This window comes from Sciurus carolinensis, chromosome 6 (assembly GCF_902686445.1).
Source record: "Sciurus carolinensis chromosome 6, mSciCar1.2, whole genome shotgun sequence".
Taxonomy (NCBI): domain Eukaryota; kingdom Metazoa; phylum Chordata; class Mammalia; order Rodentia; family Sciuridae; genus Sciurus; species Sciurus carolinensis.
Genome location: NC_062218.1, coordinates 61,873,437 through 61,894,763, shown reverse-complemented (window position 1 = coordinate 61,894,763; position 21,327 = coordinate 61,873,437). Strand labels below are relative to the sequence as shown.

The 21,327-nt window shown below is 37.7% G+C and overlaps 2 protein-coding genes across 4 annotated transcripts in view; one reads left to right on the top strand and one right to left on the bottom strand.

The window, feature by feature from the left end:
- Mrps27 (mitochondrial ribosomal protein S27) overlaps nt 1-12,376 on the bottom strand; it is an 89,205-nt gene extending 76,829 nt beyond the window's left edge. For 2 of the 3 annotated variants that reach the window (XM_047556930.1, XM_047556931.1), the window contains exons 1-2: nt 12,248-12,296; nt 7,116-7,193 (exon numbers count right to left, since the gene is read on the bottom strand). Coding sequence is in view for 1 of the 3 variants with exons in the window: in XM_047556929.1 (XP_047412885.1) it covers nt 7,116-7,193; nt 12,248-12,320 (151 nt within the window). In the remaining 2 variants the exon portion in view is untranslated. Of the gene's footprint in view, nt 1-7,115; nt 7,194-12,247 lie in introns of all 3 variants that reach the window. The other variant, XM_047556929.1, reaches the window with a different exon arrangement.
- A 96-nt stretch (nt 12,377-12,472) lies between these two features.
- Nucleotides 12,473-21,327, top strand: part of Ptcd2 (pentatricopeptide repeat domain 2) — a 28,756-nt gene continuing 19,901 nt past the window's right edge. The window contains exons 1-4 of the mRNA XM_047555889.1: nt 12,473-12,591; nt 13,853-13,945; nt 17,241-17,370; nt 21,130-21,247. Of these exons, the coding sequence (XP_047411845.1) occupies nt 12,483-12,591; nt 13,853-13,945; nt 17,241-17,370; nt 21,130-21,247 (450 nt within the window). The 5' untranslated portion in view covers nt 12,473-12,482. The remainder of the gene's footprint in view (nt 12,592-13,852; nt 13,946-17,240; nt 17,371-21,129; nt 21,248-21,327) is intronic.

Sequence of the window (21,327 nt, the reverse complement as noted above, 5' to 3'; positions counted from 1 at the left end):
GCCTCCATAAATGAAATAATGCAGCAAAACTAACCCTCACATATTAACTAGCCCTCACATATTAACGGTATAATACCTTTTGGATTAAGAGAGTTCTCAAAAAACAAAAATAGAAACACAGCACAATAGTAACCCAAATCAAAAGGTGTCTCTTACTTTGTGATTACTTATAAACTGAAAAATCAGAAATAGAATATTTAATTCATAAGGCTCATGAAACCAATTCAGCTAAAGTCACCTGAACCCTTGTCCCTTGGGCAGGCTGCCTCAAGAAAACTTCCTCTCAAGGAAACCAGGGAGCTTCCCCACCAGGTCTGTCCTCCAACTAGCATCTCACCTAGTTCCCAAATGGTTTTCTCTGGAGTCCTAGTCACTGGTCAATAGGGGGCTCTATTCTGTAATTCACTAGCTGTTGACTGGTTAAGGTTAACAACTTCACCCAACAGATCTACAAGTTAGTGAGGAAATTTGAGACAATGCTTTAATTTAGAGTTTATTGTAGCCATAAGGAAGCCCAGTATAAAAACAGTAAAAAAACTGAAATCTTCTGACTGAAGTAGGGAAGCCCAAGAACTGCTAGGCTTTATAGTGCAGAGTTGGAGAACAAGTACCTAACAGTAAAAACATTAACTGTACAGTAATAAGATATAATGACATTAAAAAATACCCTCATTGATCATCTTTGGAGGATATTTTGAAAATTGCCTCTTCTTCACAAACTATTGCAGGATAACTAAAATGATAAGAAGGGAAACTGATAAATGAGGAAGAAATGATAAGAATTATAATAGCAAATTTATAACTGCTTATGGAAATAATGGAGCCAACCAATGAGCAAGCATAGTCTTTAACATACAGCCCAATGCTATGTGCTTCCTGACAAAAGAAAATAATTCCTCCGATGACACAGTCATGCCAAAAGCAAAATCAAACAAACAAAAAATCTTGAATCAAGATTCAAGACTTTTTCTCTAACCACCATTTATACAAGACATATGGAAATTAAGAGGAACATGTTAAATGTCACCACAGAGATGAAACCAACAAATCTACAATGTGGGAGAGGCTACTAAAGATCTGTTTTCTTCAATAAACAAAGTATGGGGGGGGGCTATAAATGTAAATGAAAAATTTATAAGACATTTGGGGAAATGGGAACACTGACGGACTTTTAAATTATTTTTAAAAAATGACTAGTTTTTATATATTTGAATCGTTCTACACTTATCTTTAAAAATTCTTATCTTTCAGAGGTATATATCAAAATATATATGGAGTGATTTGATAATTGAGATTTGTTAAAAAGTAATCTGATGAGGGAACTGGTAACTGTAGAAGCTGGTAATAGTACATGGGGGTTTTAACTACTCTTTCTACGTTTCTATGAATAAGTTTTAAAAAGGCAAGAGAAGGGGACATATCAACTAATTCAATGTATGTACCTTATTTGGATCCTGATTCAATCAAACCCTTAAAAAATATATACCTAGAAGAATATCAGGAAAATAGAAAACTGGATATTTGATATTTATACAACTACTATTTTAGGTATGATAGTAGTATTAAGAAGTGTCATTATCTTTTAGAAACATGTGTTAGTATATTTATGGGTACAATTATTTTTTGCCTGGGATTTGCCTCAAAATAATCCAAAGGATCAGGGTGGGGAAACCAAGTGGAGAGAAAATAAAAGATTAGCTGTGAGCTGATAATTGTTGAAACCAGGTGACGGATAATGGGGATTCCTAAACACCATTCTCTTCCTTTTGTAAAACATTGTTAAAAAGTACTCTATGGTGTTAGAAGTACCTTTGAAAAGTAGGGGCTACAACAAGGGCCTCTGAGCAGTAAGAACGTTCTATTTTTACACAAGTTTGTTCACTTCGTGATAATCTACGTATTAGGATTTGTGTACAATTTATGCACGTACGTATGCATATAGTACACTGCAATAAAGAAGCATTTTTAAAAAAAAACTAAATTCCACGACATTAATGCAAAAGAAAGACTCTACTGTAGAAGCTCAGGTATTACAGCAATCACTGCAAACACAATTTTTGGAAGGAAGCAGAGGTAAAACCACCCCGCAGAGGGAACCACGCCCTCGCACCCGCACAGGCCTCAGTGAGCCGTGCTCTCCAATAGGAACCGCAGGGACTAAAGCCTCATATCGTCCTTCCTCACTCCTCCAATCAGCGAGCTAGCCCAGAGCACCTCACGGCCCTCCAGCTCACGGCGACCAACCACAGCACTCCACATGCGGAGCACCGCCCTGCGCGTTCGCGTGCGTTCCCCACCTCCCTGCGCCGCGCGCCCGAACGCCGGGCTCTCTCTGAGCGAGGAAGGTTTCCCGCAGGGGCCACACTGCCATCTACTGCTGGATTAGCGGGGATGCACCCACAGGTGCAATCCAGCACTGCTAATGGCGCGCTCGCAAGGGCCTAATTGCGCAGGGCCACAGCCCCCACCCAGACAAGGAAATAAAAAGTAGAAGCGTGTTGTAATGGCAGGTAGAAGTGAAAAGTGTGTCTGTTTTAACAGGGGCGATAACAATTACATTTTATTACTCAGTGGTGAAAAAAATGTCTCCAAAGGCCTCTTCTTCTTTGAAGCAACTTGAATTCCAAAACCTTATTTCACCTCACACATTTTATCGAAGGGTAAAGCACGGGGCCTAGCGACTCATTCATTCCACATACTTTTATAGCACCTTCTCTATGCCAGGCACTCAGACAGACAGGACCATCATCCCTAATTTATAGGTACAGACACTGAGGGTGAGAGCCGAAAGCTGCAGGACTGGGTTACAGAGAGATGTCTGCCTCCTAAGTGCAAACTCTTCACATCACACTGGGTAAGGAAGGCACAGAGAACAGTTAAGAGTAAAGAGTAGGAAAAATAGGATCTGACTGGATAGGAATTTAGGGTGTAAAGAAGGTATTCAAGGCAGAACAACAACTACCACAGTGGCAAGAATTCAATATATGGTAGCTTATACTGCTTTTTCAAGAATACTAGTTTTAACAGAGAGGAGATAATTACCTCCATGTGATGTTTATGCATTGCAGATTATGCTGATTCTTTGGTAAACAGCTTCTGCTTACTCAGGTATCTGTGATAAAGTTTCCTGAATTTGTGTCCAAATAACAGAACAAACAAGACATCAAAATATAGCGGCCTTGTCTATTAATCTCCTGGACAGAAAACATGGAAATTTCTCCTGGACAGAGGACAGGGAAATCAGGTGACCTTCAAACCTGGGAAAGTGTTAAAAATAAGCTTTCCAGCCTGTGTGTGGTGGTGTATGCCTGTAATCCCTGTGGCCCCAGAGGCTGAGGCAAGAGGATGGTGAATTCAAAGCCAGCTTCAGCAACTTAGGGGAGTGCTAAGCAACTCCGTCAGACCCTGTCTCTAAATAAAATACACAGTCGGCCTGGGGTTGCCGCTCAGTGGTACAGCACTCACCTAGGATGCATGAGGCTCTGGGTTCAATCCTTAGCGCCACATAAAAAATAAAATGAAAAAATAAAGGTCTTGTGTCCACATACGACTAAAAAAAATATTTAAAAAAATTAATACATAAATAAAATACACACTGAAATAGGGGTTGAGGATGTGGCTAGATGGTTAAGTGGTTCAATCTCCAGTACGAACTTTCCTGGAATTTGTCATTCCTTTAAAAATATCGAAAGCACTTTCCTTATAATTCATGTATGACACATCACAACAATCTTTGCTATATAATTATGTGAAGCTATGTTGGTGTTGTCACTAGAACAGTTTTGGCTCTCCATGGCATTTCAGTGTATATGGGGGTATTTTTTTTTTTTTTTTTTTTTTTTGACTGTTACAATGACTGGAAGACATTGTTGGCACTTTCTGGACAGAAGACAGGGAAATTAGGTGACCTGCAATGCTGTGACTGTGCCACACATCCAAATATTGTCTCTGTTGGGAACCAGGGCTCACAGTATGGAAAAGTAACAAATTTAGACTAGAGCAAGGTAAGGAAAGATTCTATGGGGATGAAATAATATTGACACAAACTCTATTTCTAAAATATATTCATGTATGTGTATATGCACAAAAGTGCAAAAATGCAGGTTTATGTGTGCATGCATCCATATTTTCTAAGCCCTGTTCACTATCTTGGATGTAATTAAGAATTCCATAGTAGTAAAAGACACCTCGCACTTAAATCTTGGTTTCTAATGCCATTCCCCACCAAAAGAACCACAGCTCCTCAGACAAAGGGTTCAGTCCAGGGTTGGGGCAGGAAAGGTGCAAGATGAATCGGGAACATTTTGTAAAATGAGAAAGCAAGGAAGTTTTGAGAGAGAAAAAGAGAATATGGAAGTTAGCTTGAAAGGACTTCTACTGGTCAAGTCTGGGACAACTGGACCACCAAAATAAGGATGGCAAGAATCATTTTTTAAAAATCCCATAAATCCATGAGATATAAGATAATAAACAGATAGATGAGAAAGAACTGGGACAAAAGGAAGGAAGGAAGAATTACTGCTAATAGTAGAATACTGAGCGCTAACAAGTAAGTGTAAAAGGAATTGATAAAGACTTGGAAAATCATCACTTTGCAACCATTGTAGCATAGACTGATCCAGGCCAGAAGTATAAATGGATGCTAAATTTAAGGGGAACTTGATAAGCAGCAGCATATTTGCATTATAGTATAATACCTTCCCACTGATAGTTAACTTTACAGTGAATAAATCAGACACTGAACTAGGTGATTAAAGTTGACATAGCTAGTAAAGGCATTAGGATGTGTGTCCACATGTGATGCCCTGATAGGGACACATCACTAAGAGTATTCTGGCTACAGAAACATAACTGGAGTTTAATGAGGAAAGCACAGAGAAATTCCAAAAGAGAATATTTTATTTAAAGAGATGAAAATCTTAAAAAATGACAATGTCATAAGAAACAAAGAAAGGATATGGAATTATTTCAGATTAAAAAAGACTAAAAAATTTTGACAATTTAATGCAATGTGAACCTATAATGGATCCTGTATTAGAGAAAGAAAAATACAATACAGGACATTTTTAGGTCAATTAACAAAATAGGGATATAAATAGGTTAAAGTATTTATTAATATTAAAATTACTGAAGTCGATTACAGTGCTATGGTATATAACACTATCCTTATGTTAAATGATGTATGATGAAGTATTCAGGATAAAGGACTATAATGCATGAAACAAATTATTTTTAAAAAATGTGTCTGTCTACAGAGTGAGAAAGCAAAAGTAAATGGATCAAAGTGGTAATGATAGGTGAAGATGGGTAAAAGGTAGATAGGCGCTCTCTGCAAGTTTTTCTAAGTTTAAAATCATTTCCAAATAAAAGGTCAAAAAATTTTGCCCCACATACCTTGCCATCTGTGGTAAGGTAGATAGTCATAACTACTAAAAAAATTCTGCTTATAATTAACAGAACTAACTTCATTATACATAGAAGCACAAAGTACTTTCTTTCAAAACTGAAAATGTCAAACAATAGAATGAAACAGTATTACCCTGTATATATGTATGACTACAAGAATGGTGTGATACTACATTGTGTACAACCATAGAAATGAAAAGTTGTACCCCATTTGTGTACAATGAATCAAAATGTGTCTGTAAAAATTTAAAAAAATTATTAAAAAAAGTCACATTTTCTATAAATGCAACTTCAATATAAATTGTATGAGGACAGACCTTTGATTCAGAACTATACCAAAAGTTGTTCATTTTATAAATAAAATCATGTCAGTATGATAATGCTACTCCTAGTATTTGAATTCTCCAGCATACTACATCTGTACCCATGTTTGTTTGTCACTGTTCACAGTGACTCTACATTTAAGTGCAGGTATTTAGCTACTTCATTGTTTTTTAATGTAGTTTTGCCTAAGCATGTATTTGTATTTTGAAATACACATTATTTGTTGTATGTTACTTCCCTTTTGTTTCTTCTTTGGATCATGGTAATGATATAGATTTTTAAAATATTATGAATAGGTAGATTATACTATCCTTTAACTTAATTTTGAGATAATAAAAGAGGAGTGCTTGTTATAAAAAAGGCTATGCTGGGTCTCTTACAGTCAGAACTGAACTGTGAGTTCCTTAAGGAAAAGCTAGGATTACTCATCCTCAGATCTTTCTAGCTCTGCTTTGGCTAACCCCTCCCCACACACCTATTCCAGAGCTCATAATAACTTGGTTTGTGCAATTACATCATCAGGGGATAAAATGATGATTTTGAAACACCCAATAAAGTAATCATTACTGACAGCTGTGTCCCTCACACTTAATGGGAAAAACCATAAACAAAAGAAGACTTTATTCTTATCTAACATAATTTCGCCAAAACAGTAGAAGAAGTCTGAGGGAAAATATTAGATCAGCACTGAAATTGATTCAAAAATTACATCAGTCTTATAAAACTATCATCAATCTATTTACTTTGCCAATGTCCTGATGATGTTATATGTACTAAAGGACAAGCAGAACCAAAAGGCTCAAGTATGTACATTTTTAAAATGTGCACATAGTCAGTGATTTCTTTTAGGCCTTGGCATTTAATAAAAGGTTGCTATCTGTGCAATATTTCACAGAAATAAGGGAAGTATAATTATGAGCTTATTTTCTGGGAAGATGTTGGCCAATTATCTTCCCTAAATGATTCCAACTTTGTTCAAACCTATTATCTGGTAATAAAGAGTCAAAAATGGTTCTGAAGACCACAAAAAGAGCTCAGAAAAATGAAGAAACTGAAAAGAAAAAAGAAAAAAAATGTGAAATTCTGTAAAACAGACAAGCTGCATAAAAACTACATAAAAATGGAAAAAGCTAGAAAGAAAACAATCATTTACATTACTTCAGGAGACTAATCATCAAGCAAAAATTAAATGTTAGAAATGTACAGGATAGCAAAAATAACTGCCATGTACAAAAGTCTAAATCTTTTTACGACTTAAAATATGCTTATTTCAATTGACTAGCATAAAAACATTGTTTCATATATTCATGAAATGAGTAAATCATAGTAGACATATGGAATGACTGCAGATGACATGCAGAACAGCCCACAAGGTAGGTACCTACCAAGGTGACAATGTTCTTTTTCTCTTGCTTCCCATTTGTGGTTGTTCACATATGCTGCAGAAAGCAGACCTCTTCTACCTGAGGAAATAAAGACAATTATTTCAACAGGCATGGTTTCACAATGATTTCATTTTATATATCCATTTTATTAAATACTGTCTTGGCCATATTTTCAAACACTAGATTATATATTTTAATACTAAATTTTTTAAAAAAACTGCACAGTTGACAACAAAATGCATTCCACTACTAACAAGGAGAAGATGCAGAAAAACAAATCATTTACAATAATCTTATGGGTAAAAATGCTGGCAATTTTGTTCCTGCAATTTTAGGGCTAGGAAAACTTGTTATCATTAAATTATGGCCTAGGTGAGCCCTAGAACTCCTTTTCAGAACCCAAAACACTGCTAAGCTGTGTTTAATTCCTAAATTACTAGTCCTGAAAATATTTCCATCTGACTTGGATTAGCATATTTACCCACATTTTGCACAAGTGACCCAGCACCCCTGTGATAAATGAGAGACTTAAAAAGCCAAATTTAAGGAAACACACAAGATGGCACAGTTGTATTTCCAGTACCTGGCACAATGCCTGGCACTGCTCAATAAACATGAGCTCAAGGAAAGAATGAGAAAATATGAATGGTGGTTTCATAGAAATTAAAAACTTTTGTGTTTCAATGGACATTTTCAAGAAAGTGAAAGAACAACCCACAGAATGGGAAAAAATTAGCAAATAATTTATCTGAAAAGGGATTTATATCTAGAATATATATTAGCTTTTACAACTCAAAAAAAAAAAACAAAAAAAAAACAAAAAAAAACAAAAAAAAACCTGCCCAACTGAAAGATGGGCAAAGAATTTGAACAGACATTCTCAAAAACAAAACAACCCCATAAACATACATGCAGAGTTATTCCTTGGTGTCTTTAGAGGGTTAGTTCCGGGTCCCCTGTGGATATAAAAATCCTTAAATGCTCAAATCTCTGGTATAAAATGGAAAAGTACATGCATATAACGTAGGTACACCCTGGCCCTGTATACTTTAAATCAGCTCTAAGTTACCTATTATACTTAATTCAATGTAAATGCTATGTAAATAGTTGTTTTACTATATTGATTAGGGAATAATGGCAAGGAAAAAGAATTACACGTTCAGTGCAAATAAAAATCTTAAAAAACAATTTCAATTTATGGCAGGTTGAATCCACAGATGCAGAAACCTGTGAGTTTGGAGGGTTGAATGTGTATGTACAAACATAAATGCACATAAAATAGCCAATAAACACATGGAAAAATGCTTAACATCATTTACTAGTAGGGAAATACCAACCAAAACCCACCTGGAGATGCCATTTCACACCCACTATGATGACTATAATCAAACAGCAGATTATGATGGCTTTTTGTTAATCATGAAGATGCAGAGAAACTAGAACCTCATACACTGCCGGTGAGAATGTAAAGTGGAATAGCTGCTTTGGAAATACAGTTTGGCATTCCTCAAACTGTTAATATGGAGTTACCATATGACCTATCACTTACGCTCTCAGGTAGATATAACCAAGAACACCCTGTGTGCAGTTGTTTGAAAGAAATGAACAAACTAGGAAAAAAATAAATTAGGACTAATGATTTTACAAAAGGTAAGCCTAATATGTATGTGTGTGTGTTTATATATGTTTTGGGTTTTTTTGTGGTACTAGGAATTGAGCCAAGGGACACTTTACCAGTGAGCTACATTCTCAGCAACCCCCCACCATTTTTTATTTTTTAAATTTTGAGACAGGGTCTCATTAAGTTCCTGAGGTTGACTTCAAACTTGCAGTCCTCCTGCCTCAGCCTCCCTAGTCACTGGGATTATAGGCATGCATACCCAGCATCTGGTTATATGTATCTTTTTCTGTTTAAAAGAGTAGTGGATAATCATTCTCAATCTCTATTGAGGATACAATGAAAGGAAATGGGTATAAGGATAAAGAACTTAAATTTGGCAAATAGATAGTTTCTGTAATACAAACCAATGACAAACATGGTAATAAGTAACCAAGTATGGTTGGCAGAATAATGGCCCTCAAAGATGTCCATGCCCTGTTCCTAGAACACATAAATATGTTACATAGTAGAGGGGAATTAAGATTGCTAATTAGATAGGAGAGTGTCCTGAATTATACAGGTAGGCTCAATGTAATCACAGGGGTCCTTAAATACAGGAGACAGAAGAGTCTGTTGGTAAACATGATATGTGAAAGACAGTTAAGTGAGGACCTTATATTGATTGGCCATTGCTCACATTGAAAACGGAGAAAGGGGGTTGTAACCCAAGGAATGTGAGTGGTCTCTAGAATATGGAAAAAGCAAAGGAATGGATTCTCCCCCTAAAGACTTCAAAAGGGAGCACATCTGTTCCAACCCCCTAATTTTAGTATGGTAAGACCCCAGGTCAGACAGTTGACCCCAAGAATAGTAAGATAAACAAATCTGTGCTATTTTAAGTCACCAAATTTATGTTAATTTGCTACAGAAGCAACAGAAAAATAATATACTGTGAAAGACATTCATTTTCTGTAAGATTTTTAAAGCAGGATTTTCATCCTTCTGAAATACTTTATAAATGACACCATTTGTAATTCTTTCCATCCCTGTACAAGAATTAAAAGTATGTATATTAACATTACAACCAAAGCATTTCTACAAATCAAGGAAAGAACACTGAATAAAGTGGACAACAGCAAAGTAGAATATCTAGATCAGATTCTCAAATCTCAGTATGCTTATCAATTTTGTTAAAATGCAGATTCTGATTCTGTAGGTTCAGAGTGGGAACACATCCTGCATTTCTAATAAGTTCCTAGGTAATGATGATGAAGACAGTCCTCAGATCATAGCTGAATTGGCAAAGGGATAGATTACCAATCTCATAGGTCTAGGTCTCTAAATCTGTCCAATCCTACTCTGCATATACCATCCAAGAATATATACAAACTTTTCTTGAACCTGCTTACCTTCAGATAATATTGCTTGGGCAATAACAGTCTCTAAAATAACTACCCACTACAAAAAGAAATGCTTTCTCCATTTAATTCTGAAACACTTTCAAGGACCAGTATTTCAGAGTTTGGTGGAAAGGGACTGGCTCCATCAATAATCAAATGTCTCCAAGCATTTTTTCCTATTCAGAGGGCAGCAGGGTGATTATGGAAATAGATAAGCTTTAGAGTCACAAAGTAACTCTAAATCCTTGCCTTGTAAATAATAAATGCTATGAAAAATTGGGCAAATTACATGATTCTCTGAGCCTCTTTCTTCATATACAGAGTGGGAAAACAATGACTATATCAGTAGTTTGAGTGCATATATTAATGCCTTAATGTGTATTATGTAATGATTCCCAGTAAGTTTCCTTCCTCTAGACTCTTCACATATTTAATTCTCTTTTTTGGTTTCATCTCAGTTAATTTTCTTTTCATTTTCTTGGTCATTTTAGTTGTACTCCTCCATACTATTTTAAGAACAGACAGAAGCATCAGTGTTGCAAATATCTGTCATGAATTTGTACAAATTATTTTTTCTCTCTTCGTCTGTAATGGATCAAAATGCTTCAATGACTACAAATCAAGCTCCTTATCAGAATTTTCAAATTCCAAGTGGTCTGTGTTGTATTACTCTATTTATATCACCTTCCTTATAGCTTTCAGTTCTTGACTTCAAGACTACTCTTTCATCTATGGTCTAAACCTGTGCTTGCTCAATATAACTTCCTGCAGTGATGAAAAGGTTCAATTCTGAGTTGTCCAACATAGTAGCCACCAGGCATATACTTTGGTTGGGCACTTAAGATGCAAGTAGTGTAATGATGCAATTGAAATTTTAATTCTATTTATATATTAAATAGTGACACATGCTAATAACTACCATATTGGAATAGCACAGGTATTACTTACTTGCCAGAAGTCCAACAGTTCAAACTAAATCCAAAATGCCAACTGGGAAGTCTCTCAATTCACCCTAATTTCCATTTCTTCATTAGACTTGCTAATACTTATGCATACCAATTTTGCCAACGGCATAGCATTAAATATTTTTATTAGCTAAGTCTACCACTTACTAATTTTCAGAAAACTTCTTGTGGCCAACTATGATGTTTCATGTTGATATTTAATGGCTGTACCAGAAGTGTGAGCCACAGTGTGCTAATGTTTCCTCTTTTTTAATGGGGGCTAAAGGAGGTTGGTTGAAAGGAGAGAAAAGCCACAGGGAAACATCAAGTATGATTATTGCATTTTAATCAAATAATCATGTACTTCTATCAAGATTATTTGGTAGAAATCATGGTAAAGTTGACGTCTGTAAATACTTTAAAAACTTTTTTTCCAATGTTTTCATGATCAGATTCAAATAAGGTGGTTTTGAGTGGGAAGTCATTCAACTCAGATGTCAAACAGTTTTACAAGTAACCATCAGCATTTGTTATCTGCAAATGGAAAACTATAGCAAAGAAAGGTCCAAGAATTGTGTCTAAGATCATTAGGTAAAAATTAATACTGCAAAAATCTTCGGCAAAGTGAAGACCAGGGGTCGGGAAAGTACGTGGTGGTGAGGAAAACATTTACTTGAAGCCCCTCCAGGAAAAACCCAGAGTGGGAGAAAACTGTCATTGCTCTGGGGGTAGAAGTATTACAGCTTTTCATGTTCGGCAAAGACAACCACCCCAACACAACTCTGACAAATCACACATGCCATACCTTCCTCTGCTCTTCACACCTTTGACCTGGCAGATACTATTATTGTTTTTAACATTCTTAAAAAGTTGTAGATGGGCACAATTCCTTTGTTTTATTCATTTTTATGTGGTGCCTACGACCGAACCCAGGGTCTCACACATGCTAGGCAAGCCCTCTGCCACTGAGCCACAAACCCAGCCCCAGATACTACTATTTTAAGGAAGGAAATGGGTCAGAGACTTTTATCTCCCCTTTCAGTGCTACCCAACACCCCGAATGACTTCTCTAGCAACCACATCCCAAAAGCATTTGCTCTCTTCCTGAGAGCCCATTGCTCCTTTAATTCAAGGAATAGAGTAATGAGGAGCCTAATGAAGCAGCCCCACCGGGCAGCAGTCACCAACCTGCCGATAAGAGATGAGGCAGCGTCACTTTCCGAGCCAGAAGTAGCCAGCGCCGTACCATGGGGGCCGCCATCTTGGAGCGTACCACGAGGAGGGCCGGTCGGGGGCCGCGGGCAGGGAAGGGGCGGGGACACAGCCCGCCCTCTGGGCTCCAGGATTGGACGGATCCCGTTCTGCGCTCTCTGAGTTCCGTCTCCCCTCTCCAGCTCCCACAGATGGTGCGGCCCGGGACAATATGGCTGCATTTCGGCCCGTGGAACGAGTTTTGCAGCAAACGGCACGGACGTCTTTTTATCCCAGGGTGGCAGGCCCAGTCTCCACCTGCTGCCGCTGCCCTCTCGGAGGTATCCGCGTCCTCAGGCCTTGGAAGAAGGGAAGGGGATGGAAGGGAAGGGAGTGTTAGATCTAGGTGGGCATCTCTTTGGAAAAGTCGCTCATCGGCCTGGAGCGCGCCCTTGTCCTCGAGTTGCACGTGGGTATGGCAGTGACCCTTGGGGGTCGTGAACGCCCCTAGTGCGTGGAAACGAAGGAAGACTGCAAGGAAGTCTTGCTCTCCCCAGACACTCCTCCCGCTTTGGGCAGGGTTTAGGAGCGGAGATCTACACTCTCCGAGTTTGGAGTCCCAGCTCTGTCGCTACAAATGAAAAGACCTTGAACGGGTTTCCTCATTCCCCAAATTATCCATTGTTATCATTAGGAAAATGATTAAACTTGAGAATGCTAGTGAGTGATAATAAACATATTTGGCACTTCGTGTCAGGTATTTTTTCTAATGCATTTTACATGTAATAACTCCTTTCCTCCAAACACCCAATGGGAGAGATACCATCCTTTTCTCTATTTACAGAGGAGGAAACACAACAAAGTTAAAGTAATTTGCCCAAGGTCACCGGAAACTGGTAGAGGCAGGATTTGAACTCGGACAGCAGTGGAGACCTCCCAATCACTTCATGGACTGCCTTTTCATAAATAATAGTTTATTTGTCATTGTAGTACACACAATTCTTTTATTGGGTGCTTTGCCATACTTCGTCACATTTTACATCATGCACAGCTGAGAATTCTGAGTATTTCTCAAATTACTTAGCTTTCATAAGTGATGATTTATCTTGAGGACAGAATCCAGATCTAAAAGGCCATGATCCTTTTATTTCAAGAAGAACAAAACTGGAAGTTCTAGTGGTCATACTATAACTTTTTCCACTTCACTATATGCCCCCAGATAAACCAAGCCATGATATGCTTGTTTTACATTTAAATGATAACTTAAAAAAAAAAAAAAAAATGCCTGTTACCCCTTAACCAGTTGGCAAACGACTATTTTGTCCCTCAAAAACAGCTTCCTTTCAGCCAGTCCTCATACACAGTTAATAACTAGCTCCTTTCACACACAAACAAATTTATTTTGCTGAGTATTTTCATTTGCTGGTTGGTTGAAGATTTTTTTCACTACCAAGTTTATGTCACATTTGTACCTGTCTAATGGATCATTTATAATAAATAACAGTAAGGTTAGAACATTAGGAGCAATCAGGCTCTACTTATGTTATTTACTAAGTGTAAAGCAGTTAAAATGATCTAACTTTTTCTTTTCCTGATTTTTAGCTAAAAGATATCTTCTTACAGATAGTATCATGAAATTAAAAGAATTTCAACATAAGAAGTTGGCTGTTGCATATAATCTTCCTGACACCAAAGGTAAATAGAATTTATTTTGTTAATTCTTTTATCTGTCATTTCAGTTTCCTCTCTGTCCCTATTCATTCTCTCCTTTAGTGACCTTTAGTCTCAGAAAAAATTGACATTTCTTCTTAGCTTCCTAGACTACCCTTAGATTCACCTTTCCTCTCACGCTCTACCACAAAGTCCACAGCTTTTCTCTTACCTCTTCTCCCAGTATCCCAGAGAAATATAAAAGTAGTGCTGCGACCTGTCCTCTCTAGATCTGTGCCACTCAAAATTGTGGTTGGAGAAGTAGCATCAGCATCATCAGCATGATTGAGAAGTTGATAGAGATGCAAATGGAAAGGCCCCACATGCATATACACTGTAATTTAAGAACTCTAGATGACTGACTTTGAAACTTTTATGTAGCTTTCAGTGAAAAATATATTTAGTCACACATCTATGTGTGAATGAAATGAAACAAAACAGTGCTATGTGTGATGATGCATTTTGATTTTGCTTTTTGTTTTTTTGTTTTTGGTATTAGGGATTGAATACAGGAGTGCTTAACCACTGAGCCATATCTCCAGCCTTTTTTATTTTTATTTTGAGATAGGGTCTCACTGAGTTGCTTAGGGCCTCACCAGTTTGCTGAGACTGGCCTTGAACTTGGAATTCTCCTGCCTCAGCCTCCCAGCTCATTGGGATTACAGGTGTGCACCATTGAGCCTGGCTCATTTTTATAATTTTTACTCTGTACTGAAAAAGTCAGTAGGATCAAGGGTTTTTTAAAAAAACAGGAGGAATTTGTATAAAACCCGAACTTAAAAAGTCCAATGTGTTTGGGGGCAGTGTAGAGGAAATAAAATTTATAGGATATTGATAATTGTTAAGGTTCGGTGATGGTACTTTTTCTCTACTTTTGTATGTGCTTGAAATTTTTTTGTTGAAAAGCTAAAAGCACAAGAACACCGCTACTGTAGATCCATTTCCCTTCAACATTTGAGAAATTATATTCCACCCTCCAACACAGAGTTCTGATACTTCAAATTCCTTTACAAATACATCCAAGACGTTCCTTTTTTGTAATAACTTTTGTAATTTGTCCATGTTGACTTTTTCCAGTTACATTCCCAGCTCTCCTCTCACTGCAAAATGTTTGTGAGCACCTGAGTAACACTTCCTGCTTCCATTCCTTCCCTGCCATTCCTTTAAAAATCAGTCTTCCCTCACTGCTCCGCTATTGATACTGCTATGTAATACCACCCAATCTTGTATGTAATACAAAAACTTATCCAGTTTATTATACTCAATAATCTAGACTTCACTTCAGTTTTTTCTTTTTACCCCAAGTATTTTTGAGCTATTTGAGGTTTGTAGTCAGGGCACCATGTCATTGTCTAGTTGTTTCCAATTGTCATAATCTTTTGTAAAACTGACTGTTGTTCACATGTCCTGAAAGACAGTTTACTCAGTGGCAATGTACTCCATTGTCAGACTGATATTTATGAACTCCTGTCTGCAGTTCTTCGATTTAGAGAACCCACAACTGCACTATGTTGATACCACTTCATATGCCTCCTTACCCCCTGGCTTCTCTTTCCCGCATATTGGACCTGACCCTCTCTGATGTCCAGTGTAGCTTCGTGTTCATCTGCTCACTGCTCTTCTTCCTATAATGTTTTTACCCCAATTCTGTTCTGTTATTCTTCCTGATTCCCATACCCAGAATGCTCCCCTGCTTTGTTTCTCCAGCCTTGTTCAGCCCCTACTGGTACCTGTCCACTTCCCCCTCTGGTCTGTCCTGCCTCTCTGAGTCATAATAGGTCTCATGATAGGACTCTCTGTCCTATTGTGTTTGTAGTCATTCACATGTCCCTCCTACATCGTTTTCAGATTGCTTTGTATAAATATGTTTTGCCTTCCTGAATAGACTTTAAGCTCTTGGAGGGCAGGAATCATTCTCATAGGATCTCTTGAGTATGACTATATGATCAATAGTTAAATGCTGATTGATTTGTTTTTAAAATATAATTTATCTCATTTGATATTTTGAATTCTTAATATTTGTTAAGAAAGATTAGTAGGTTCAACATGTAAAATTATCCTTTTGAGATCTTTTAGATTAGAAATTGCTTAGAAATACTTAATAGACTAAATCTTCTTAGATCTAATAGGAGACAGTGAAAATGAGGTCAATAATGTTACTACTTACTAGCACTTACTATATGGTTTTAAATGTTTTCAGACATACCATATGACCCATCAGATCTCACCTTAGACATAAGTAATATTGTCTGTGCACAAAGGTCTCCTCCAGAGCATGTGAATGGCAGAGCCCAGGTTCTTCCATCTCTAAAATCTTTATTAACCATTGTATGGTTCTACAAATGGATTAGAAGGTTTGCATTATCTCAAACCAAGTGTGTCTTCTTGTAAATCAGCTTCTAATTCTTATGGTTTTAATATATGTTGTGCCACTTCCAGCAGCATTCCTTCAAAGCTCTGGGCCTTGGAACAAACTGTAGATATTTCTTGGCAACTTCCAATGTGAGAACAGCCCTGGAAAGCAGATGCTTACTTGGTTCCTGCCTTGCATCTCACCCCACATTTAGTGAGAATGTAGCCCCTTCCTAATGCCAAGAAGCAGTACTTCCTTTTGGTGTTTTTCCCTATAGTTGATTAGATACAAAGATAAGGAACAAAGTTAGACTGTGATAACCTTGAAGTGCTTCTGTCACTAAGTGTTTACTGTAGTCTAGTGGACGGTTTTTTACCCCCATCCATTTTATAGAACTGTGGCATGCTTTTTAACAACTGAGTAAAGAGAAACCAGGAGACATGAAAGAGAAGTGAAAACAAGTCACATAAAAGAAACATGAAGTCAGCCATCATGGATAAACCCATGTTCAGATCACAATTTCATTTTCCTATTTGGTGCTCTGCTAATTGATGATTTGGGTGTCTGATTATGTTTGCTTCTTGTGAGCCTCTGGTAGATTGGGTTATTTGGGTAAGCCTCTGCGATAGTAGTTCTTAAAATTTGTACCTGAGGATCTCCCAGGGAATCAAAAATGCCTATCCATATGCTCCCACTCCTAAAAGTTCTGTTGGAAGTTTTGAGTGGGGCCTAAACCTGTGACCCTATGACACAGTTGTGCTTTAGCGGCACTTGACACTCTGCACTAGAGGAGTCAGTCAGTGAGGTGAGCTGCATGCCCAACAACCCCTTTCGGTGCCCCTTTGCACTGAGCTTCCCCTTTTCCCTGAGCTTGGCCCTCTTAAAGTCTTAGCCTGAGTGATGCCACCATCCTGTGCTTTCTTCCAGAAACCTATTTTAGAAACTTGGAAGAGAAATTGACCCAGAACAAACTCATCTTAAAGGACGAATTAAGAACCTTGCTTCATTTGTGTCAGACCCAGGACGATGTGGAGCTGGCTAAAAATGTCATTTACAGGTGAGGCATTCCTTTGGAATTCCACCAGCCTTCATCTCTTCTCATTCTGTTCCTTTCCCAGAACAACCTCATCCATGTCTAAGATTTCAACTGCCACCTCTATACTGATTTCCAAATCTTGACTAAATGCCTTGCCTGAAACCCCAGACCCTGATATTTATTCATTGAGTGAACACTTACTGGGTTTGTACAACGTGACGGGCTGAGGATAGACTACAGGTAGTTTATGGACAAAGAAATCATCAGTCTCATCACTGACTCCACTTCCCTATCCTCTTAACATATACAAATTTATTCCTCTTCCTGTGTTTTCTATTTGACCTGTCACAAAGGACAGGATCATTTTTTTCCCCTAGTCTGATTTCCCTCTTTCCCTGATGGAATAAGAAATCTTATTGCTTGCTCATTTCCTAGTACTGGTATCAGTTCAGGCTTCAGTGTTTCTTCCTTAGTTCACTTCAGTGAACTCCTCCTAAATATTCTACTTCCTCCTTAGACCCATTTTTACCTTTCTGGTTTATTAGTAGAGCTTCCTGTGTTAGAAAGAAGGTGCTGGAGGGTCCAAGAAGGCTTCACTTGAATTTCTGCCACCTCCACATGTGCTCCTCCATATGGCCTCTCCCTCTCTCCTGTAATTCCCCATCTTTAATCTAGCTGAATTGCACTGGTGCACAGTATAGGCAGAAAGGAGCTGCCAGGTTTATAGAGCTGCCAGAAGTGGCGTAGCACTTGGTCAAGGCAAGTTACCAGACCGGCCAAAGTCAAAGTGAGGGGAAATGGGTCTCACCTCTGAATGGATGGAGCAGCATGCACATACAGGGAGGGAAGAAACTGATGACCACTATCTTTGGGGCCCATCTACTACATCTAAGAAGCCACTGGTAATATTTTTATAGATTTTTTTTCTTTACAAAGATTTTATGGTTTTGGTAAATTTTATTTTACATAGTTATAATTTTTATTGTATATATGATATTTTGTTTGTAAAGTAATATTGTAGCATAACTCTTTTCTTATTAACATATATTCAGAAAACATTTATATATATTTTTTGGTGGTAGTACTGGGGATTGAACCCAATGATGCTTTGCCATGAACTACATTCCCAGCCACTGCCACTGCCCGACCTTTTTGTGGAGACTGGATCTTTCTTGCTAAGTTGCTGAGGTTGACCTTGAACATGGAATCATCCTGCCTTAATTGCTGAATTGCTGGAATTGTAATTGTGCACCATATTGCCCAGCACTCAGGAAACCCTGAACCTTTTGATGGCAATACAATATCCCATTGTAAATTAATTATCTTAAATAACTATGTTCCCTTTATATGTTGACATATAAATTGTTTCTAGTTTTTTACCAGGATGCATAAAGCTATGATGAACAGTTCTGCATAAAACTAATTTTTTGTTTCTTTGGGGTATCAAAGGGTGTATTAGGCCACTTTTCATTACTATAGCAAAATACCTGAGACAGGTTACTTATGAAGAAATGTGGTTTATTTAGCTCACAGTTCTGGAAGTTCAAAGACATGGCCCTGGCACTACCTCAGTTCTGGTGAGGGTTCTCTTGACTTTGCCACATAGATGATGGCAGCAATGGGAGAACGTGAAAATCACATGATCACATCTGCACGTGGGAAGCCAGAGAGCAGGTGGAGCCACTCTTGGCCTTTTATAACATCTGTCTCTCAAGAACTACCAAGAGGTCACAGGAGAACCACCGTAATCCCTTGTAGCATTCTCAGTTGACCTAAGGACCTTCCCACCTCTTAAACGTTACATATACCTCACTTGTTGCCACCCTGGGAGCAAGCTTCCAACATACAGACCCGTGAGAAACAGATGGAATCCAAACCACAGCAGAGTATGAACTTGTTAAAGCTTGTCAATGTAAAATGTCAGAATGTTTTACAAAAGGGTTAGGAAAATTTACAGTTGCATATATCAGCAAATCTAATTTTGTATTTCAAATTTCATGATGTTAAATCATTTGAATCTTCTGGCAGTTTCTCCTGGCACTCCTCCTTTTACTACCTAAAGCCAGCAGATGTTTATAAGAATAGCAAAACGTGATAAAAATTCTAAACTCTCTTTCCACTCTTATTTTTATCATAAACATTCAAAGTATGACTCACAATTCTTTATTGGTGCTAATAACCCTACCCAATTGCTGGCCTTTTCCCTCTATTTGTGGAAGCTAGACAAGTGGAAAGATGGGTATATCCGTGGTCTACTCACCCTGTTCACTCTGTCCCTGAGATAGCCAGCCCATGGCTGGGAAAGGGGGTCATGAGCTGAAACCTAAGCTTTTTATTGAGCCACAAATGGGGAGCAACTTAATCCCCTTATAGTCTTGACCAGATGCTAAAATTTGGTTTATGGAAAAATTTTACATCCTCTTACTTGAATATTTCTTGTTTAGTGGCAGTTCATTATCTCAGTGACTTTCTATAACTTTTATTGGCATGCATTTCATTTTGAAGGTAAATGTCAAGTCAGGAAAACATTTGTTTTGCTTTCTGTTGTTTTTAATCTGCCACAAGTTTCACATGAGACTTTACTGAAGTACAGAGTTTAGAAATGTTTCTCATCACACCTTATGTTGTACAAGAGCTAACATACTAAAGACTCCTGTGTCCTCAGCAAGTCTTATCTCATTTAATCTTAATATAATTATTTGAGTTGAGTTCTCTTCTCTTCATTTTATACATGAAGAAACTGAGGCAATGAATGGTTCATTAATTTGATCATGGTTACATAATTTGAACCAATGTTTTGGAATTGAAGTCTAAAATTCCTTAACCACTACTCTCTCTTGTCTTTTAATAACTTAATTCAAAAGAGTTATAATGAAGCAGTGAATAATTTGTAACTTCTGTAATAGGATTATGAAATGTATCTTTTGAAGTACATAGTACCTGGACAGTATATAAGTTTAGAATAGACCAGCCAAAATGCCTTAGTTATTTCAGCAGAGGGTAAAAAATACTCTCTTTTGTAAAGTCAGAACTTTTCCCCATATTTTACAGTCATTCACATAATAAAAATCATTGACGTGATCACCAGATTGTCCTCTTAGTGTCTACAGCAGAAAGGGTGTTATCGTAGTATCTTACTGTACTGATTTTTGCAGTTTTAGCTGGCAGACTGGCCCCCTATAGTACTCTCAGGCTAAAATACATCACTGTCCTTAAGATTAACCTTTTCTCAAGACTTCAAATTATATACGTGCATTTAATTTGTACTTAGGTGATCATAGTTCAAATATGCCTCTCCTTGAGCTTATAAAAGCAGAGATTGCCATAAGTTGTGAAATATATGTATCTGTCAGTTGTCTGCTGTCCTATATAGGCCTGAAGCCAGCCTAGAGGAGCCCAGAGCATCACCCCTGCTCCTTACCTTTGTTTTCCTGTAGGTGGGGCCCATTCTGAGACAGACCCCCGCTGTTCCCTAACTTATGCTTATTCTCAGATCTGTTCTCTTGATGCTTCATTTAGAGAATGATTGCAATCATTTTCTCCTCTTGCTTTTATTGCAGTGTATGTTGGCCTTCAGCAGAATCTGTTTAAAATGCTTGACATGCTTTTGCATTCCAGGATTTCTCTGATTTTGTTCAAATCTCCACTTTTCCCCTTCTAGACTGGGAGTATCCCATACCTTATTGTGTTCCCAGCACCTAGCAGAGTGCTTACCATGCTGTGTCTGTCCTTTTCACTGTGTCGTACCTTTTGACTCATTAAATCACTTTTGATTACCAGGTACCATGCAGAGAACAGAAATGTCACATTGGGGGAATATAAATTTGGACCTGTTTTCATGAGGCTGTGTTATGAGTTGGATCTTGAGGACTCTGCATTGAAGCTCATCAAAGACCAGGTTATTTTTCCTGATTAATTTGCCTGCTAATATAATTTCCTCAAGGGGTATTTTTGGTCATATCAGAAAATACATCTTTT